Source organism: Melozone crissalis, unplaced genomic scaffold (genome assembly GCF_028551555.1).
Source record: "Melozone crissalis strain CALT ecotype California unplaced genomic scaffold, PUWL_Pcris_2 ptg000013l_1, whole genome shotgun sequence".
Classification (NCBI taxonomy): domain Eukaryota; kingdom Metazoa; phylum Chordata; class Aves; order Passeriformes; family Passerellidae; genus Melozone; species Melozone crissalis.
In genome coordinates this window covers 35,612,592-35,629,897 of record NW_026535791.1, presented here as the reverse complement: position 1 = coordinate 35,629,897, position 17,306 = coordinate 35,612,592, and the positions used below count along the sequence as shown (strand labels likewise).

Here is a 17,306-nt window from a genome sequence, read left to right as displayed (position 1 = left end):
AAAAGTTTTGAATAGCTTATGCTTACAAACACCAGGAACCACAAGATTAAAGAGGTTTTTTCCAGACATCCCTCCAGAGCCACTAAATTAAAACAGACCTTTCAGCCTTCAGTCACAGACATGGAAAAGAGAGAAAGAAATCAAGCTTTTTGCAACTATATTTCCTAACCCATGTCCACAATCTGAAAAGTAATTTAAAACTTACTTTTAACTGATCAGGGTGATATTTTAGTGCCAAACCAGAACACTGTTACTCAATGGTGTTAGAATTCAGAAGGAAACAAAGCTCCAAAGAAAAAAGTCTTCACACTCACTTCTGAGATTTTGAAAGGAATTTTCATTAGTGAAGTATTTTATGTCTTCTTAATGTTGAAACATTTTTGAAGTAAGTAACTAAATAATTTTTAACATTTAAGTCTATAATTCAACATTTTTGTTAATGGCACTTATATAACTCATGCTTTCAAAACAGAAGCATCATCTTCTAGTACCAGAAACGTTGTGGAAAAATCCAGGAAAAAAAAAATCTGTCACGGTTAAGGCCTTTTGGTCTAACAGCTACAACATCCTCTGATTCTCTCAAAGGACAATGTAATATTTACTGGAATTTTCTGCAAAACTGTATTTTATATCAGTTGCAACTCTGACAGTTTTTTAAAGAGTGGTTTTCTGAAGAAAGCAGCTCAAAGTGAAAAGTGAGCCCTAAAAGGCAAAAGTACTTTTCTATAGTATCAAACAATGTCCAAGAAGTCAGTGAAGTTCTATCTGCTTTTACCTCCCTTTGCAACAGAAAGCTTTGGGTAAAAGTTTCAACTGTCAGTTTTAAAAGTTCAACTTCCAGCATAACCATTATAGATCTTGTACTGAAAGAACTGATATGCCAAGTCAGAATTTTATTTTTAGCTTTTTTAGCATCAGTGTTTCAACAAAATTAATTTCAACAGCAACAAAGAAAGCATCCAACTGTCTCCAAAGGTCACTCACCACTATTCTAACACATTCCTATTTATAAACTCGGATCTTCATATCCATCTTGTGTTACCACAGCCTGAAAATCTAGTTCTTCTTGCAATAAGTACTTTAAAAAGACGGATTTCATAGCACAGCTCTGTGCTCTGTATTAGGAAAAGACAGCTTGAAAATGTGAGCCAAGTGCATGTGTTGTTACAGTGTCTTCATAGTGTCAGAGTAGCATTGAAAGTTATAGCACACAGAGTGGGCTATTAGCCCGAAATCCAAAACCCACAGACTTTTTAAGTGCCTCACATCAAGACAAATGGCATAACCACCCCAAACCCCGCCTCGCCCCCACTTACACAGTAGTACTGTGCAGCCAAGGTCCTCTCAGGCAGTTACAACTTTTAAACAACAAATGTTATTGACAAAGGCATGGACAGGGACTAATCACCAAACAAAGACCTCAATATCAAAAACTTATACACACTACAGCCCATTTTCAAGTTCAGGTGATTTGGATAAATTGCCCTCAGTTTGCATTTAAGATCAAGCAGAATTCCATCAGTTGCAGATGCCACTAGATTTGGCAAAAGTTTTCTTCAGCTTGCCACAAAGCACACGCAGTTTACAGCCACACTGTCAACAAGAACCTGCTGTTCTGACTGTAGTGAGAAGTCTGTCTTTAATGTAAATTTAGCCTAATTTAAAATCACCAGAAGTTCACTTCCTGCGTTATCATAGGTACTTAGTGCTTCCACTGTTTCTTGATACAGAAAGGGAAGTGTACTGTGAATTTTTCAGCCTTCAGAGCTCAAACCATTTCTGTCTCTGGTTTGATTTACAATAGGCTTCTCTGCAAAATAAATCACCTTACACCAGAATTTCAACTTTGGCTCAAATTCATCCATCCAAGAGATCTAATCCAGCCTCAGAAATTACATGAAGCTTAAAATGGCATTTTATTTGCAATTTCCTAATTTATCAAACAATAAAGATCATTTCTACAGACTTTTGTTCTCAGTCTGAGCATCTGTGTTCAGAATAATTCTATGCTTTCCTTTAAACTGAAGAGATACAGGATATCACAAGTCCATGAATTCCCCAATTACAGATTACTTCAAATCTCAGGGTAGCCCACATTTGTATTTCAATATCATGGTTAATTTAAAAGCTGTATGATTTTGACCTATATGCCTTACAAAGAATTTTAACTCATTAATCTCTGTAACACTGTGTAAGTTGATCAGCACAGAGCTATTTTCCTTAAAACCCTATCAAATATCCTCTGTTTGCAAAATTCCTTATTAGTCTCCTTGCTGGCAATTGCTGTCTGGCTAAAAGAGTCCGTTAATTCAGGTCTCAGCAAGAATTCATGGATTCACAGATCAATAACTTACATTTGTATATAGACAATACCAGCAATGGCACAGTAAGAGTAACTAGTTTGGTTTCTTACCTGCAAGATTCCAGGCAGCAAGTCTGCAAAATGTTTAAGAAGGGGAGCATTGAGCTCATTAGCAAGCACAAATGCAGCTGCAGCTCTAGCAGACAAAGTCTTGATCTAAAAGACATGATTGAAGAAATAAATGTGGGAAACTAGTACTGAATCATGCCTCTGCTAGTTTTTAACACGGGATTTTGAATTTTACTTCAAATAAAGTAAAGTGATAATGAAGACCTTCAACATCTACATTGTCTATAAAAAGTTTATCATATGAGGTAGCAAGTAGTCCCTAGGTTTGCTTTTTTGTTTTGGTGGTTTTCATTTAATGAAAGAGGAAAAAACCCTATTGTTTTCAACTTCTATCAAAACTTCAAATGTGCATGCAAGTGTCAGTCTCATTTTTCAAGAAGTGTGTGCTAAGTGTTTAAGACATTCCTCTTTAAAGGCATGACTTGTGGTACTTTAGAAAATGTTATTCAGTTGATTTTCAAAGGTCAGAAAAAGTAATCCTTGGGGGAGCAGCAAACTGAACCCATATATCACAGCAGGGTTTCATATCCTTGCCCAGCATTTTCCATAACAAGAGAAACATTTTCAAAGTACAATTCTCTGCACAAATCAATTAATCTGAAGCCTTCCAGAAAAGCAAGGCTTGCTTACACACCCTTAGAGCAAAACATGCACACACAGTTCAAGGAGTTGTTGTATATTCAGAATTTTCAGACATACCATGTCCCATCTATATACAGATACTGTATGTAGAGAGATGACAGACACTGTCAAACACAAAGGTCAGAAAGAGAATTTAACTTGGAGTTTCTGACCCCTCAGTGCTGCTGGCTCAAACCCCATTTGCCTGGGGCCACTGCAAGTGGGTTTCTCCAAGCACAACTAGGCAAGAATCTGGGCCTAAACCATGCAGATATGGGCAGCCAGTCAGCTTTAGGACCACAAAAGGGTCTGAGCCTTTGGTTTGCAGCAGGCACAGTCAAAACTCTGTATGTACATCATTTTCAGGTAATGCAATTCTCTGACTGAAATCTATTGTTTAAACTTTATGTTTGAGACTACTGCACTGAGTTTCTATGCTCAGAACATACTAAAATCCCCAAAGAACATAAAGGTCTTACTGAGGGATGTTCCTGATCTTGCATACACTGAACCAGCATTCTCTTAATGACATCCAAATAGTGCTGCTGTTGATTCCCAAAAATCCCAGGAAAATTCCTAAGGATAAGACCAAACCATTAATAAAAGTTGACACAAGTTAAGGCTAAACTAGTATGTCAAACTTATCCATTAAGGTCCAGACTGTAACTGTACACATTTGAGTTAAGTGAGCCACAATACAAGAAACTAAATAAATATGATTGCTAGTTAATTACATTGTGACAGTTTTTCCTTGATTTTCAGACATGATTAGGCTATCCTACAAAAATGTAGCTTACCAGAAAATATGTAGAGCAGCCTCACGCAGTCCCACATTCTGAGAGCTGACAGAGTCAAATAAGAACTTCAGAACTTCTGGCCACTGGTTGTTGCCATCTTCATCTACATTAAACACAACAAAGTTTTAGGATAAGCAAACTTCAGAATGGTGAGATATCAGTGGGGCAGGAAAACCAGTCATCACTGACTCCCTGATCTGAAGATGTACCTAAGTCACAATGTAAAATATTGTGAAATGTTTAATCTAAAAACACTCCATAACAGAAGGTGATTTCTGTTTACTGCTATATACCAACACTCAAAAAAAGAAACTGATGCAATGTTCAGCATAATTCATGACAATTTACACAAAACTGGATTTATAAACCTTAATACAATCTCACCTAAACTTGAGCAATTTAAAAAGCAGAGTTTAAGAATCTTATTTTCATCTGGTCAAGGATAGTGTAAACAAATATTAGGTTCTATTATAAGCCATGGAATTAGTTAGCACATCATGTGCAAAAGCCTAAGCAGAGATACAAATACAACCACTATCAATATATAAACATTTTACTATAGTATCAACTTATATCAATAAAGTACCTATTAAATTCCTGGCCAATTCAGCGACTATGTCACATATTTTCTTCCTCATAGTGGACTGCCCTTCTAACTGGATAAAGAGCAGCAATTCACTCTTGACTGATGTCTGATCCTCAGGTGACAGAGCTGGATAAACTTCTTCAAATGCAGATGACAACAGGCGGCGCAGAAGGACAGCTGCCATCTGCCGGGCCTGTTAGGGAGAAGTGTGTGTGTGTTAAATGTTTGACGTGATCATCGTGCTCCTGCAAGGGAACATCCACACATGCTCCCAAATGACTTCTTTGGTCAATGGATTACCTCTCAAGCAACAGATGACTTTACCACACTAAAGAAACATCAGCTTACAACCATGTTTCTGACAATTACAGCCCTTCAAAGAAATAATGACAATACTGAGGTATTCAGGCTTTTTCTATAGCTGAACCTCAGAAATATTTTGTGGCAAGTTAAGAACTTAGCTGTGCTATTGAAAGATCTTTAAAGCATGAATTCTTTCTATTTTAAATGGCCTAATGCGGTCATTATAATCCAGACAGGTTTTTCTGGATTAAAAAGGGACTTATTGGGGCAATTTTGTCAGATAATTAATCTGTAAACCCTCCTTCACATTCTCAAACAACTAAACCCAAATCCAAGTCAAACCAAAGCTTTCAGTGTTTTGTAGGTGTATGATGACACTTTATTCTTTAAACTTGAACTTAAGCATAGGAACCTCAAAATCACATATTACAATCTTGTATCCTGTACGCATATACCTATTTTACAACAGTATCATTTCTATATCCGTATTCATTTACAATTGTACAAGAACTAGAAGTAAAAAATACAATTAACTCAAAATTAATAGAGCAACACATGCAGTAAAGGTAAAAAGACACATGAAGCTCTCTGAATAACTTAATAGAATGTTCACCAACTGGTGTTTAAGGACACACAGTAATCAAAGATCACCATCCAAACTTCTGAAGTTTAACACATGTAACAAAACCTTATGTGTGCTAAATTCTCACAAAAAATAATCCAAACTCAATTTTTTCCTAAGACATTCTTATTTAATGTGCAGATGATGACAGTTTCATTTAAAAGGCTTTCAAATTCAAAACTCTTCAAGGAGCAGCAAAAGTAATCAATTCCAATTTCTCAATAGTGTTACTGACATTACCATAGATGTGAAACACAAAGTGCTGCTAAGTGTCAACTTCTAACATACCCTGTAATTATCAGGTATTGCTAAAACCCAAGATACTATTCTTATGTTCTGCAGTCTCCAGACTCATTGTGTCTTTTTATAATCTACTCAGCTCTCTTCTGTACAGCTGAAGAGTACTGCACACAAAGTGTCTCTGTACCAGCAGAGGGAAAGGACTAGAACTGGACCCAACTCTATCATGTCTTATCTCCTTGTCACCATCTCCAGTAGGGACTAAGGCCACCACATATGCAGGCTCAGCTCTTCCCTAGCAGATGTAAGAAAGGCAGCAGCTGAACAGTCACAGTGCCCACCTGTGCTGTAGCTCCCATCAGAAGCCAAGATTCTCCAGCAATATTGTCATAGGGGAATGTGAGTTCAGAAGGATGTTCTTCCCCCACTGCCTGTGGGAATCTCACTAACAATGTGTCAAAAACCTTTCATGGTACCAAAATATAATAATATCTTTCCTTCTCCCATCCCTTGGAGCACCAATATTGGGAAAGATTAAATTTTTCTTCATTAGTATGGTAAACTTACATAGAAATGCCTTGAGTGGGGAGCAAGTTCACTGGGACTAAACAGGGCACAAACTCTGGTGTTGTCTTCCCTTACTCGAGGCATCGTGTTTCAGTGAGGATTCCCTGACACCTGATAATGACTGAACTCACATTATATTATGTTCTTTCATGAAGTACTAACAGGTGGACACTCAGGGGACAGAGGTGAAGACTACATGCTTTATGAAAACAAGGATAAGAATTTCCAACTCTGAAGAATTTAAAATATTAGAAGACTGGTAAACAGGCTGACTGCAAAGTAAAAACACAAGCAGTAAGGCAAGCAGAAAGACACAAGACCAGCACTACATTAATTATCTCCTGGTTATAGTTACTAGCTTAGGAAAAAAAACAATCTCCAAAATCCCCAAAGCAAATTCAAGTGTTTTAAGGAGTGACAAACTGACTACTGACTTCTAATAATAAAAAATGGCATCTTTTCCTCAGCAGATACTCACTTACATAAGAAAACTATCACTGACAATTTAATTACAAACATGGCTGAATTAATGGCACTTCCAGGGCTGTTTCCTCTACTCTGAGAAAGAATATATGTATTTTTCACAGACCCCAAAGGTTCATTAAGTTTAAGTATTTCAAAATATGTACTTAAACAAGCATTTCAAAATTCTGCAATTTAGTAGCAATAGCTTTTAATGAGAAGGGGAACAATATAAAGCATACATCCCCAAAGAAGGAATTCCAGCTACCAATGAAGCACAAAGAGAGCACACTTTTTCCCAGCATTGGGTCTTCTGCATGTCTAAATTACTGAGATGCTCACATATAAGTGAAGTGTTAAAGTTATATATTAATATAAGTAGTCATATGAAAAAGTAGTCATAATACTCAAATTTCAGCATACTGCTTCTGATTAGTAGAATTTATAGCGTGTTAAAAATGTTTTAGTATTTTAGGGATGAGGGAAATAAAGCATAAGAAAATCAAATCAATTTGCTGAGCAGGGCAGCAGCAGAATTATGATAGCAATCTGGGATGCCATGCTCTCCACTAATATTCAAAGCATCCATGTAACCCTACATATTTTATAACAAAAAGTTTGACTATCTTGTGTAGCACTGTCACACTGTATTTTACTTTTGTTTTATTGTTCAAGTCCTCAAGGAGGAAAACATGCAGAGATGGAAGTAAAGAACATTTAGCACATGGTTCAAAGATGGACTTGTCATTCAGAGATCTAGTCCTATGTGGAATTCAAAGCACAGAGTGCCCAAGGTCCACAGACAACTCAAAGGCAGAATTGTGGTGCATCTTTGGGCTGCCTTCCTTCCCAAAGGCTAAACAGGGAGCTGTCCACAACAGCAGTCTTCAAACTAGGAAATGCATCCCTTCATGTGACAACATGGGCAGAGGTCTGGGAGAGGTCAGGGGCCCCCAAGAAGGCTGTGAGTACAACAGAAACAGTTTTACAGAGCATTTGTTATTTTACTAGTCATCTCTAAATTAGGACACCATCAAAACCTGCCAAACCAGAGTAAACTAAGAAAAAACAAATGAAGGGGAAAATGCAGAACTTCTGCTCCTCTCAAAGATTTATGTGGTAAATCAAAACTGCAAAGTAACAGTCTAAAATATTTAAGTCCTACAAATAAAATAAATCAATTCAGCTGTGAATATATATCATCTTTCTGTACAGCTCTTTAAAATGCAGTTGCATAGAAAGTAGTCTAAATTTCATAACAGTGATACTACAAATGCAGAAAGTAAGGACAAGCCCCTCCTCAGACTGGTGTACAAACTTGCACATCACCTGGCACAGAAGTGTTCTAGCTGCTAAGTCACATGCTTCCCTCCACTTCTGTGAACAGTGTTACTTTGCTGTTAGCAAAGTGTAAAATAAGAACAGAGGAAAGAGGTGAATATTTCCATAGTTTAGGCATCTGGTTAGGTAGGAAAAAACCTGTTACACAGTTAGTTAAAAGAGTTATTCCAAATCTGGCTTAATGGTGTTTTCTATGTTAAATACAAGGGGTACTTGGGAGCATGACCTGCATCCCTGTTTCTCCATTTAAACGCCAAAACTACTGGGTTGCAGAGGCAGGACTTCCCCAGCTGCTGTCTGAATAGTCCTACAAGTCTTGTACTCTCTACAACACAGACACACAACTCATGCAAACAGGATGGGGCATTTTCTTCATCCTAGTTTTCCTGCAAGGAGGTAAAGCAATGCAAAGGCTTCAAGATGAAGAGGGATCTGAACCCAGCTTCCACATAGCCTGGACAAGGCACATTTAAAGTTCTGAAGCTCCTTCCAGCATCCTGTGTTTGGTGGCACCACTACATTTCATGTGCTCAGAGGACACATGCCAGGCCCAAAGCTCTATCCACTGGTGACATGCAATATTCTGCTCAGCATTTGGATCTCTATAAAACACATGCAGAAATTACCTGCTGATACCAGCACCACATTAAACACACACAGAATGCTTCCCAGCATATGCAGTGTTTATATGCAGCGTTTAGATTGAGCATGGGGATTACTTCACTTAGGCTCTAATTAGGCTACTAAGTAGTTGGATTTACAGGGAAGAGGTTGTAGGTTTTATTAATCAGGATTTTTTGAGTCCAGCACCTAATGCTTACTTAGGGTAAGAGCTAACATTTAAATCTTTCTTTGAGTAATCCATTGGTAAAGTTAAATGTCAAGATATTCTGCAAATGTTAGCCTTTGATGTCTTTGGTAATAGTAACTTCTATAGGTGAAAAGTTTTTTTTGTACTTTGCAAGTCAGGATCCAAGTCATTGGCAAGATTTTTCAGTTCTACGCTGGGCTATTTCCTTAGCTGATGTAAAGGGAATAAAATCAGCAAACACATGAAAAAAGTATTTATTTATACTTTGTAGTAACACTGCTCTACAGTTTTTTATCATTTGAAACATCTCAAAGGAGCAAAAAGGAAAACTAGATTCCAGTTGCTAGTATAATACTGAAGGAGTCTGTCAGAAGAACACAACACTGTAGATTGATAAGCATCAGTATGGGTAAACTGATACTTTCTTAGCATTAAAAAGCACAAATGGCAACTAACTCTAAATTGAATAGTCTGCCAGAAGAGACTGTTAGTCATAAGAGAAAAAGCACACTTATGCTCTTATAATATTGTTCAGAAATTGTTTAAGTGCCTTTATATTTGTAATATCTTGAAAGTTTAGTAGTTCTTTGCTCTGCATATCCAAGTGAATAATAGTTTTACCAGTAAGTACTTTAACTGATTGCTAAAGTTGTGAGCCTTACAAAACTAAGGAGTAACTAAAAGGCACCCTTACTTTATGCCGAGATTAAAAAAATGTATAATATTTAGACTACTCTCAGTATCATTCCATAATACTGCCAGATGACTTAAGAAGCACTGTGAGTTTCAGACAACACACAAGTTTAATATGTTAAGCACACGACTCCAAGTAGAAATCACTTCTCAACTGTAACTTGAAGAAACAAACATGACAGTAAGTCATCTACTAGTTATACATTTAATGGAAAATAACACTCATTAAGCAAAGCACACAACAGAAAACAATGGAGACTCAAGCAGTTGCTTACAAAAAAACTCTTCCTGAAACTAAATATCCTGCACCACAAAGTCTCAGCTAGTGAAGTGGGCATGCAACAATCAAGACAAAAAGAAGACTGATCCCTCTACAAATGTGCAGTAAATCAAGATGCTTCAGTTAACACCAGACTTGCTCACATATCCCAAAATGATCAGCACTGATTTCTTCCCCTCTTCTCCAAGTCCCCTTGAAAATCTGCACAAATCCAAGGTTATTGAGCCATACCTCCTCGGGAGTAGCATTGTTCCTGATTGCCTGCAGGAGGTAAGTGATCTTTGATGGGCCTGGAATAGTCTCGTAGGTCTCCTGCACAAAAAGAGATGCAGCTCACTGTAAACATTTATTAGAAAGCATGTGTTAAGCACTAATATGAATTGACTCTCCTTTTAAAAACATCAGTATCCATCCAATTAAAAAAAAAATAACATAGAAAAAAGAAATGAAACTTATCAAAATAAAAATGTATGACCTACTTTAAATTTTTGAGTAAAATCTTAGTTATCTGGTAAGATCTGCCATATTGGAATGATCTACATATGCATGGTCACTTAGGAGATTAATTAAAAATATAAATAGAACATAAACTTGTACAAATACAACATACAACAAACATGTCCCACTGGGAATCCATCATAGCTTTTATCATATCAAAGAATTAAGAACTTTGGAAGCCTGAGACTGAGCTGTGACCAACAGCTTAATAATCACAGACTAATGTATAGTCCAAAAATTGGATCAGTTCTGGGTTTGAACCTTTTTAAAACTTTTACAATGTTATGTGGCAGCCACATGTGTCAAGAATACATTCTGAATAACAATGTCTTCTTTTTAAACTCCTGCCTGAATTTCAGAAAGAGAAGCTATTTAGTCTCCTCCTCAGGAAAACCCTCTTAACAAAATGAGAAGCTTAATAAGTTCAGTTACATTGTCTTACATGCTCCTGGCAAGCATTTTATACATGTCTCCTTTTTAAATTACATTGTTACTTAGAAGCTAGAGTGAAAACACAGCAAAACAACTTTTGCTATCCAAAACATGGTATATGAGTGCATTTTGAAACAATGTTTTTTTAAAATATATTAAACCCGTGTAGGTAGGAGCAGCAGAATCACAAGCTCAAGAGCAACCCCTCATAACATCTAGAAATAGTTCTATACTTAGTAACTCTGAGTTACTTTTTGCTGACAATCTTGCAGATTAATTACTTCACCCCTTCCAAATATTCATTATCCCATCCTGAACTCAAGGAATGAGCCCATTCTGCAAAGCTCAGGTTCATTTGTATCAGTTCTCTGTCGGCCTACTTCCTCTTTCCAACTCTGCAGTAACTCCTTCCAGTACTCCAACAAACTCTTACCCACCTTGACAGGATACCTGCTATTGTCAATTAAGCAGTTTTGCATTTAATATTAGACATCATCTTCCTCCCTTTCTGTACCTGCTTCCTAGTAGACCTTCTTCACAGAGTGAATCCACATTTTATATTCTCCCTAGTTGCCAACATACACTCATAGTCAATGAGACTCTGAATCCCCAATGAATCCCTGCATTTAATCTAATCATTTCATGGAGACTGCAAAATTAAACGAGGTTTAGGGTCAGAATAGAAAGTCTTTCTCAGGTTAACCTCTTCCATGAATGCATATATTTATACTGCACTATTATCTACAAATCCAAAAACTAACACAGAAACACAAAGGTTCCCTAAACCCAGGCCCAGCACAGACTTGTTATGCTTTCACAGACAACTGAAGCACAGTAAAAGCTGGCTTCCCTCATGTCAATTCTGATAACCATAATATTCTATTTTGAGTTGTTTAACTCACTAAAAATGGCAGCAACCATAGCAGCTGTTCAATGGTATAACTCTGCCAATTCTGTAAACTGGATTCAGAGGATGCTAAAGCCAAGGGGCACAAGGAATACATGGCCAAACACAGAACCTTCCCTCTGGGCTGGTGGGAAACTTCTTGGCTGGCCCTACCCATCTTATTACCAGCCTTGCCTGCACTCTAACTATGTAGCTGGATCCTGCTACATTTCACTGTGTCCTTTCAGTTTACAATAACTTCCCCAGTTATCTTATACAGAAGCACAAATTTCTCACACACCATGACCAACTTTCACAACAAGTGCAAGAAAGTATCTATCCTCTACACTTGCTACCCATGTTCTCTCAAACCCGAGAAATGCTTTTTTAAAGAGCATAAAATCACCAAGACAAAGTAATCAAAAGTTTCTTTATTAGAAGACAGACACACAAGTAAGAAGACAGGTTTTTATAGTCAACAGACAACACTCCAGGATGGATGGTAAAATAAACCAACCAGATTTCAGCCAACTAGTCAGGTTAAGTTATGAGCATGCTAGCTGGCTGATACACACAATTACAGAATGTTTTGGGCTGGAAGGAACATTAGAGACCATCTAGTTCCAAACCCTCTGCCACGGGCAGGGATACCTTCCACTAGACCAGGTTACACAAAGCCCCAGCCAACCTAGACTTAAATACTTCCAAGAATGGGGCATTACAGCTTTTTTGGGCAGCCTGTTCCAGTGCCTCAACATCCTCACAGTAAAGAATTTATTCCATATTTCTAATCTAAACCTGCCCTCCTCAGGTTTGAAGCCATTGCCCCTTGTCCTATCACTGCATGCCCTTGTAAAAGCCCCTCTCCACCTTTCTTCTTCCCCTTGAGGTACTTGAAGGTTGCTCTAAGGTGCCTCCAGTCTTCTCCAGGTTGAACAACCCCCAGCTGTCTCAGGCTGCCTTTCACAGGGGAGCTGTTCAGACCCCCAGACCATGTTTGTGACCCTCCTCTGGACCCACTCCAGCAGGCCCACAGAGGCAGACACAGTACTCCAGTGGGGTCTCACAAGAGCAGACTATACACATATAAATTCATACACATCTATTGAGTTAGGACTCATCAGCCTTTCTTCCTCACCCTTTTTTTTTTAACATCTTTTACTACAATCCTCCCAAACAGGATATGACTACATGTCTATTAATTTCAAAGTCTTCAGCTGAACACCCCTCATTCTCATTTCAATGATCAGACCTATTTGGAATAACCTGCTTAGTCTGCTTAGTTCCCTGTCTATCCATTTCTCATTCTGACTGGTTTTCACTAGATACAAATGAAAACCTGCTATTCAATTTATCTGCAGTTATTTGAATCCTTTATGTATTCAATATTACCTTCCAACAGCAAGTACACTTTGAAAAACTGATTGGACTATGCCAATGTTATAACCAAGTATGAGTCCTGTATGATTTTAGGAAGCAAATATTTTAAAGGTTATGCAATACTTTTATCCAAAAAAATCTTACTTCAAGGAATATACAACTTAAATCAGTCTAACTACACTGTAGAGAGACAGATTTGTGCTTCCAGGAGAAAGTTCATTAGGCCACCACAAAGATAAGTGGGGTTCTTCACAGCCATGCATGGGGGAAAAATGAGAGGCAACAGGCACAAACTGAAAAAAGGAGGTTCAGACTGGAAGGTCCAGATCTCTCTGTCCTAATGAGGACAAGCCAAGCAGGAGTGAGTAACTCAAAGAGCCTGTGCAGTCTCCATTCTTAGAGGTTTTCAAGAGTCAGCAGGACAAAGCCCCAAGTGACCTGATCTGACCTGATAGCTGACACTGCTTTGAGCAGGGCAGACCTCCTGAGGACCCTTCCACTCTGAATGATCCTAAACCATTATATCATTTGCAGCACACCTTGGAAATATTCAGAAACTAATGGCAAATTCAGTGCAGATAAATAAGTAAAAAGTTATACTATTCCTTGTACTTTTATAGGAAACTAACAGGCTTGAAAGACTTGGTATCTATTATGCCCATTAGGGTTTCTTATTCTGATTGACCATAGTGCATATGTAATAAATAAATACATACTTAAGAAGATTAAAAAGAACTCCAACTCAGTTTCAAGCAAGTTTCAGACAAAATGTACCAGTTTTAAGAATCTAAGCTTTAGAGTTCTTACCCAATGTTTTATTTCATAGGCATTGTGACACAGGTGCACAACGAACTTGCTTTGTTACAATTCCAATAAAGTTCAAAAATTTTTAGAAATGTTTTTAGGTTATATGTAGGCAGTTGAGAAGAGAAAGAAATTCAGCTCCCAGAGAATGGCCTCCATTGCAGCTCTATGTTCAGGAATGTGGGAATAATTCTTGCTGACTCTCTAGAAAGTGCAGTTATCAATACTGAACTTCACTAGCTTTCTAAAAATGTATGTCTCGCCTCCTTCTCATTCTCGATTCATATTTGAGGAATTTTCACTGCAGCATCAGGAATAATGCTTTTTATTCTTCACCAAACAACGCGCTGAACTCTGCTGACCGCTGGAGTGATGAGAGCGATAAAAGACCCGACGCAGCCATGCAGCGGGAATTCATGCTAAACCTAGACGCTGGTATTTAATTCAACGGGAGAGATTCCCCACCAGGCTTGACAATGGAGCCTTAAGCATGACAGAGAGAAAGAATTAACGTGGCTTAGCCGCCACAAAGAATTTCAGCTGAAACAACACGTCTGAAAACTTTTTGCTGATAACAAGAGAAACTCAGCATATTGAAAACACTTCTTTTGGGTGAAATACTTCTTAGCTGACGAAACGCTCGAACACACACGGGGCCGTTCCGAAAAGTTAAAAAACCAAACTCCTGCGCGGCAAGGGACAAGGACCTGGGTCCCGCTGCTGCCGGCGCAGCGGGGCGGGGGCACGGAGCCCCAGCGAGGGCCGCTTCGGGCGCGCACACCACAGCGCTCTCACCGCGCCGGGCACCCGCTCTGACCTCCTTCGGGAGCCGCCTCCGCTCCCGAGGCGGCGAGAGCCGGCCCCCCACACGCCGCTGCCGTCACCGGCCCGGGGCCCCCTGCGCGGGGCCGCGCTCCGTCACGCCGGGCGGCTCAGGCGGAGCCGGCCATGGGCAACGGGGACAAGCAGCCCCTGGCGACGGTCCCACACGGGCCGCGGGCGGTGCGGGCTCGAGGCGGGCGAGGGGCGAGAGCGGCGCCGGGCACGCCGGGGCGGGCGCCGAGGGGAGTAACGGGACCCTTCGCGCCCTCAAGGGCCAAGGGCCGGCGCGGGCCCTGCGCCCGCCAGGCGAAACGGTCGCCACCGCCCGGCCCCGCCGCCCCGGCCGGGGAAAGGCCCGGGCGGCCCGGGAGGCAGTTGGTGCCGCTGCTCACACGTGGGGCTCGGCCGGCCCCGCCGCCTCCCTGCCCCCCTCCCTGCCTCCCTCCCTCCCGCCCTCCGACGAGGCCCGGCGGGTCTGACAGGCCGTCCCGGCGGCCGCTGACGCGGCGGCCCCGTTACCTCGGCCTGCTTGCGGACCGCATTGTCCGGGCTGAGCAGGTTGCCGAGGAGGGCGTAGAACTGCTCCTGCTCCGTCGCCGCCATTGCTGCGAGAGGGAAGGAGAGGGAGGAAGGGGGAGCGCCGGCCGCGCCGCCGGCGGGGGAGCGAAGGGCGGGGCCGCAACGCCAGCCGCGCTCCCATTGGTCGCGGCGCACGGAGCCTCGCCCCCGATTGGCCCTGCCTCCCTTTGACGTCCCGGCGGCTCGGGGCGAGGCGGGCAGCGGGGAGCGGCGGCTCAACCGGCCCTCAATGGGGGTTTGTCTCCTCGCGTGTCATTGGTGGGCCGCAGCGCCGGGGGCGGGAGGCAGGGGCGGCGGAGCGCTCTGATTGGCGAGCGGCTCCAGCAGCCCCGGCGGGATTGGCCGGAGCCGCGGTCGGGCGGCGCGGGCAGGGAGGGGTCGCGGCGGGACGCGGAGCTGGGCGGGCAGGGGAGGGCCGGGAAGGGGAGGGACCGAAAGCGCGGGAGATCGCGGGGCGTCGCCTCCTGCGCTCGGTGACGTCGTGCTGCTGTCCCGCCACTGGGAATCTGTGAGTCACAGCACGGGTCGGGTTGGCAGGGACCGCGGTGATATCGGGTCCGAGCTCTCTGTTCAGGCAGGGGCGTCCTAGAGCACATGGCACAGGGTTGCACCGAGACAGGTCTTGAATATCTCCAGTGACGGATACTTCGCAGCCTCTCCGGGCAGGCTGTTCCCGTGCTCAGTCACTCGCACGGTAAAGAAGTTCATCCTCACGTTCAGGTGGAACTCCCCGTGCGTCAGTCTCTGCCCGTTCTCCCTGTTCATTGCTCAGCACCGCCGAGCAGAGCCTGGCTCCAGCATCGTGGCACTCTCAGAATCTGATAGACATTGATGAGGTCCAGCTCCCTCAGCCTTTCCTTGTAGGAGAGTTACTCCAGTTCTCTCATCCCGCTCTGCTGGACCATTCCAGGAGCTCCATATTTCTCTTGTGCTGAGGAGCCCAACACAGGCACAGCACTCCAGATCCGGCCTCACCAGGGCTGAGCAGAGGGGCAGGACAACTTCCCCTGATTTGCTGGGATTGCTCTTCCTAATGCACCCTAGGATACCATTGGCCTTCCTGGCCACCAGGGCTCATGGACAGCTCGTTGTACACCAGCATCGCCAGGTCCTCCTTGCAGAGCTGTTTCCCAGCAGATCAGCCCCCAGCCTGGGGGTTGTTCTTCCCATCTGCAGGACCTTGCATTTGCTCCCGTTGAGTTTCAGAAGGTTCTTCTCTGCCCATCTCTCCAACCCATTGATGTTTTAATGGATTGAATAAAACTTAATTAGTATTCCCTTTGATCTCAGGGGATATCACAGGTTCGTGACATGCATGGTGAGAGGCTTTGAGCATTGCCCTGCTCATTGGTGGAGGGCTCAGCCAGCTGTTTGTGTGCACCAGCCAGCTGTTTGCCAGCCAGCTGTTCGGGGTGCAGCTGTGGGAGTGGCTGGCCAGGTCAAGTATCCTGCCTGGGCTGTGCCCAGGGAATGCCAATGCTTTAAAAGCAGGAGGACTCCGGTAGTGAGATGGTGGAGCAAAGATGGATGGATGGATGGATGGATGGATGGATGGATGGATGGATGGAGAAGGAAGGAAGGAAGGAAAGAAAGAAAGAAAAGAAAAGAAAACATAACATCTTGTCTGCAGGGCTGGAGAATGATTTTAAGCTGACTGAAAACTCAGAGGGGCCACAAGTGAAGATGAAATATAAAAGCAGGCATGCTTTCTAGTGTGAAGTGCACTCCTGTAAATGTCCTCAGAGTTCAGCTATGTGGATTAGATTTGTACAGCTTGTTACACATTCTGGAGGGCCTTTTGGATGTCTTCTTGAAATAGGCATGGTTTTCCTGCCTTTTTATCACCTGTAAACAGGTTTGTATCAACTTCAGTAACATTGCTGTCTGCTTCCCATGCATAAACAAATAAATGTATTTGCTTTCATCTTGACTTGTCTTAATAGTGATTTCACCTTAAATCTGTAGTAGGATTGTTAGCTAAAGAATACAGTATTTAATGGGGGTTGGGAAGAGAATGTAAACCACAGGACATGGAAAATCGTTTTCTTACTCCTGCTGGTTTTTGCATCTGTAGATGCAGGGAGTGGATTGTTATATAAAAACTGCCTAGTTGTCTTTGAGAAAGAGCAAGGTGTATGAAATTTGCCTAAG

The 17,306-nt window shown here is 41.8% G+C and overlaps 1 protein-coding gene across 1 annotated transcript in view; it reads right to left on the bottom strand.

The window, feature by feature from the left end:
- IPO5 (importin 5) overlaps positions 1-15,237 on the bottom strand; it is a 45,115-nt gene extending 29,878 nt beyond the window's left edge. The window contains exons 1-6 of the mRNA XM_054271626.1: positions 15,096-15,237; positions 9,986-10,066; positions 4,436-4,628; positions 3,850-3,952; positions 3,532-3,628; positions 2,414-2,518 (exon numbers count right to left, since the gene is read on the bottom strand). Coding sequence (XP_054127601.1) covers positions 2,414-2,518; positions 3,532-3,628; positions 3,850-3,952; positions 4,436-4,628; positions 9,986-10,066; positions 15,096-15,179 — 663 coding nt within the window. The 5' untranslated portion in view covers positions 15,180-15,237. The remainder of the gene's footprint in view (positions 1-2,413; positions 2,519-3,531; positions 3,629-3,849; positions 3,953-4,435; positions 4,629-9,985; positions 10,067-15,095) is intronic.
- Between the last annotated feature and the right edge of the window lie 2,069 nt (positions 15,238-17,306).